General features: G+C 34.4%; 1 protein-coding gene across 1 annotated transcript; it reads left to right on the top strand.

Moving 5' to 3' along the window:
• The first annotated feature begins 558 nt into the window (after positions 1–558).
• On the top strand, positions 559–2,766 carry LOC120151022. The gene is made up of 7 exons (XM_039163577.1): positions 559–662; positions 1,337–1,434; positions 1,504–1,569; positions 1,666–1,763; positions 1,851–1,980; positions 2,080–2,411; positions 2,515–2,766. Exons 2-7 carry the CDS (start codon positions 1,374–1,376, stop codon positions 2,731–2,733), a joined length of 906 nt encoding a protein of 301 aa, XP_039019508.1. The 5' UTR covers positions 559–662; positions 1,337–1,373; the 3' UTR covers positions 2,734–2,766.
• Positions 2,767–4,621: the final 1,855 nt, after the last annotated feature.

The following is a 4,621-nucleotide window of genomic DNA, read 5'->3' on the forward strand; positions in this document are numbered from 1 at the left end:
AAAATAATCTGATTTGCGTAGAAAAAAAGTTCATCTATATAAGATGTCGACAAAATTATAATGTGAATGTTATAATGTATGTCGAAAAAAAATCAGACGAACGACGATTTTAGAAAGACGTTCTAATAACACGATATTTCTCCTCAAATTACATGTATGGCTGAAAGCTGATAAAGATATTATTGTGGCAAACTCATTATAAAAATCCAAAGAATACTTTGTTTTCTTCAACAAGGAAATCGCTTGGAATTTTAATTATTGAATGGCTGCTTTAAAGTGTTTCCAATAAGCTGTTCTCATCTCAGCAAAGAAACTAAACTATCAATACTAACAAATATGGTTCCTTTAGTAACACTGGAAAATAAATTACCCCATTACATTAAAATTCTGGATTTTTCTGCAAAGACAGCTGCTTGATTGCTTTTTTGCTTTGGTTGCTCCCTGTTTACCCTTTCAGTATAACATATACAAAATACTTTTGTTTTCAGCATAGGTTTCATTTAACTCCAATAACAAAATGGGATTTTTTTATTAAAAATAATGAGCTAACGAATTTTTCAACTCTGCTTCTTTTCTTCTTCCCCATTCTCCTTCAGTTTCCTCTGCTTTTTGGCCTTTCAAGACTCTTCCTTTTTCATTAGCTTACCTGGTTTTTGAAACGGGTAAGATATGCATTCATTTGAAGCCTTTATTAATATGCTTTTATGTTCAACAATTCATTTTTTTTATAATTTTAAAAGTTTTCTACTTTCTGGGTTTTTGTTCATGAATGAGAATGGCACGGTTATATAATGCATGTCTGTTTACCCTAAAATATTGTTGATTTTCTTTGATGGGAAAGTTGGGTTTTCTTGGATGCCATCCACGAGATTTTGTTGGTCTTTTTCTATGTTTAATTATCACCACCTTTTAGCTCCCATACATCAAAATAGTGTTTTCTTTTTGGTTAAATAATCATCACTTTTCAATCCCAAATTCTTTAAACTGTACCATTTTAGTTGTTCATTAAACACAGTACCTTCTTATTTTTTTATCACTTTTAGTCTTTAATCAAAACTTTATGCCTTAAAATGGAACTTTTGAGCTTTGCTTTGATTTTAGTAAGTGGTTGTGGTTTATCCACTCATGAACTCATTGATTAAAGTCTTATCCAACTGCTTAGGATTGATTAAATCTTGTCCACTTATAAGGATTTTCTTCATGTTTCAAGGTGGTTATCTGAGTCAATTATGTGTCCTTAGTTTCATACAAGACATGTACATATATTAAAATCAATTGTTTATATCTTAAGCTTACTTGGACTTCAATGTTAACTTCTTTCCAATGCTTATTTAAGGTCCTCTTGCTGGTTATTCCTTGCATCAAGTGACAAAATGGAATTTGAGGACCCATACCGACAAGCTCCGAGGCCAAAATTTGATTGCCTTCTCTTTGGTAAGCTATTCTGCTTCGAAAACAAGAGGTTTAACATATGAAGTAATGGATGTTTTGTTGAATTTGCAGATCTTGATGATACCCTTTATTCCCTTAGTTCTGGTCTTTCAAGAGAATGTGGCAAGAACATTAAAGGTTAGGATTTGTACTGTGATACATACATGGATGTTACTGTTCTTACTTTCAAAGATTTGAGTTTTTAAAATGAAATGTCCAATTTTAATTTTTCAGATTACATGGCTGAAAAGCTGGGGATAGAGAAGGACCAAATTGTTGAACTGTCCAATTTGTTGTACAAGAATTATGGGACAACAATTGCTGGCCTAAGGGTACCCTTTTTGTTTTTGACCTACATCTTTTCTCATCAGAAAAAGATGGAAAGATTAATTGAAGATTTTAATGTTGTTTTTTTGCAGGCAATTGGTTATGACTTTGACTATGATGAATACCACAGTTATGTTCATGGAAGTCTCCCTTATGATAACTTGAAACCAGATCCTCAATTAAGGAACCTATTGCTCACTTTGCCTCCGAGAAAAATCGTAAGCATTTGAAATACAAAAATCTGTTTCTTGCCCGCTAACATAAAATCTTGCATTCGTCCGTTTCTTCGAATAGAAGTCTAATGTGTTTTTGTCGGATTAGATTTCACAAATGCAGACAAGGTGCATTCAGATAATGCTCTTATTAAACTAGGATTAGAAGACTGTTTCGAAGGGATTATCTGCTTCGAAACACTCAATCCTACACATAAAACCACAGTGTCCGATGATGAAGATGAACTCGAGTTTCTAGGATCAGCTGTTGCCAAACCAGATGACCTTAACAACCCTGAAATTTTCGACATAAATGGTCATTTTGCTGAGCCAAACCCAAGTGGAAGTTCAACATTACCGAAGACACCCATTGTCTGCAAGCCACAAGAATCTGCCATAGAGCTTGCCCTCAAGATTGCCAAAATCAACCCACAAAAAACTGTATAATCATCTATCTCGATATACTTTAAAAACATCAATGCTTTTTCAGTTTTGACAGTCGAATGATGTTTTCTTTTATCATTGGGGTTTTTTGTTGTTTCAGTTGTTCTTTGATGGCAGTGTCCGCAACATCCAAGCAGGAAAACGAGTTGGTGTCCACACTGTGCTGGTGGGGACTTCACAGAGAGCTAAAGGTGCAGATTATGCATTAGAAAGCATTCATAATATGAAACAGGCATTACCAGAGCTTTGGGAGACCGACATGAAATCTGAAGTTGGTTACTCTGGACAAGTTACAGTTGAGACACCTGTGACGGCTTAGATTATTATTCTATGTTATTTATTACTTGTGTTAATTGATGCGGAATAGACTATCGGATAGAGCAAAATCGCAACTGATAATTTGAGAAAATAAAAATAAAGAATACACAAATTTTATGTGAAAACCCCTTAAATAATATAGGGTAAAAATCACAGACAAATGTAGAAGAATTTCACTATGAGAAAATAAGAATTACAACTTCTCTCGATCTAACAAGTAGAAAACAATGACAATTCTCTCTTGATAAAAAGGAAAAAACAACTCTCAAGAAACTCTCTAAATTCTCTAGTATTGGAGAAAGCTAGAATGATTTGGGATGATTTTGAAACTAAATGGGTTATGGTATTTATAGTTAAAGCTCAAGGACTAATCTTGTAAGTACCCTAAAATACAAGGATTACATTTGTTTTTTTTTTCTTATTACCAAAATTCAACAAAAACTGCTGTAAACTTTTGGTGCTTCATTTTTTTTCAACATGCACTTTCGGTGCATTGAATTTTCAATAATCTCCCACTTGAAGATTTGATTGGAACAATCATATCTTCACACCATTCTTTCTACCTTATATCATCATGTTGCTTACGTTTCTTACAGACCACAAGAGGATCGACATCAAATAAAATTATCAGCATTGATCGTTTTCGTCATGAAATCTGCTATGTTGTATTTGGTATGAATCTTCTGCATATATACCGTCCCTTCTACCACCTCTTCACGAATGAAATGGTATTGAACTCGTATGTGTTTTGTCCTTGAATGAAATGTTGGATTCCTTGTTAGATGCAATGCGCTTTGACTGTCACAAAACAGAGAGACATACTCTTGATTGTGTCCAAGCTCCTCCAATAACATCTTCAACCAAATTGCTTCTTTACTGGCTTGTGTAGCTGCTACATATTCTGCTTCTATTGTGAATGTAGCCACAATTGACTGCAATTTTGAAACTCAACTTACAGTTCCACCAGCAACTTTGAACACATATCCTATTGTAGATTTGCTTTTATCCAAATCCTTTGCATAGTCAGAATCAACATACCCATTGATAAGTAAGTTTGATCATCCCTAACATAATGCAACATTTGAGGTCCCTTTGATGTATCTCAGGATCCTCTTTACTGTATTTCAATGCTCTTTGCCTGGATTCGCCATGTACCGACTAACCATTCCCACTGCTTGTGCAATGTCTGGTCTTATGCATATCATAGCGAATATTAAACTTCTCACTGCCGATGCATACGACACTCGAGACATCTCCATCCTCTCTTCTTCACTGCTAGGACTCATACTAGAGGATAATTTGAAGTTAATAGGAAGAGGGGTAGAAATTTACTTACAATCTTGCATGTTGAATCGTTACAAGATCTTCTTCAAGTAATTCTTTTGTGAAAGCCAAATCTTCTTATTACTTTTGTCTCGATGAATTTACATCCCTAAAATCTTGTTTACTGATCCCAAGTCCTTCATTTCAAATTCCCTAGCCAGTTGTGCCTTCAATTCTTCAATATGATCTTTGTTGGGTCTTGCAACCAACATGTCATCCACATACAACAACAATATAACAAAATCGTTATCATCAAACCTCTTGAAATAAGCATAAGGGTCTGAATTAGGTCTGTTGTATCCAAGACACATAATGAAGGAATCAAATCTCTTATACCAACAAATCGGCGCATGCTTTAGACCGTACATAGATTTGTTCAACCTGCAAACCAAGTTATTCTTTTCTTTTTCTTCAAAACCTTCAGGCTGGAGCATATAAATCTCTTCTTCAAGATCTCCATGAAGAAAAACTATTTTAACATCTAGCTGCTCTACATGTAAGTTCAATGTAGCACACATTGTCAAGACTACTCGAACTGTTGTTAGTTGAACCACAGGAGAAAAGAT

This window comes from Hibiscus syriacus, unplaced genomic scaffold, assembly GCF_006381635.1.
Source record: "Hibiscus syriacus cultivar Baekdansim isolate YM2019G1 unplaced genomic scaffold, ASM638163v2 tig00111027_pilon, whole genome shotgun sequence".
Classification (NCBI taxonomy): Eukaryota; Viridiplantae; Streptophyta; class Magnoliopsida; order Malvales; family Malvaceae; genus Hibiscus; species Hibiscus syriacus.

Bases quoted from the DNA above. Each gene is read 5' to 3' on its own strand.
- LOC120151022 (XM_039163577.1), top strand. From the start codon at position 1,374: ATGGAATTTGAGGACCCATACCGACAAGCTCCGAGGCCAAAATTTGAT. The intron at 1,435-1,503 runs GTAAGCTATTCT...TTGAATTTGCAG, and splicing joins ATTTGATTGCCTTCTCTTTG to ATCTTGATGATACCCTTTAT. The intron at 1,764-1,850 runs GTACCCTTTTTG...GTTTTTTTGCAG, and splicing joins CAACAATTGCTGGCCTAAGG to GCAATTGGTTATGACTTTGA.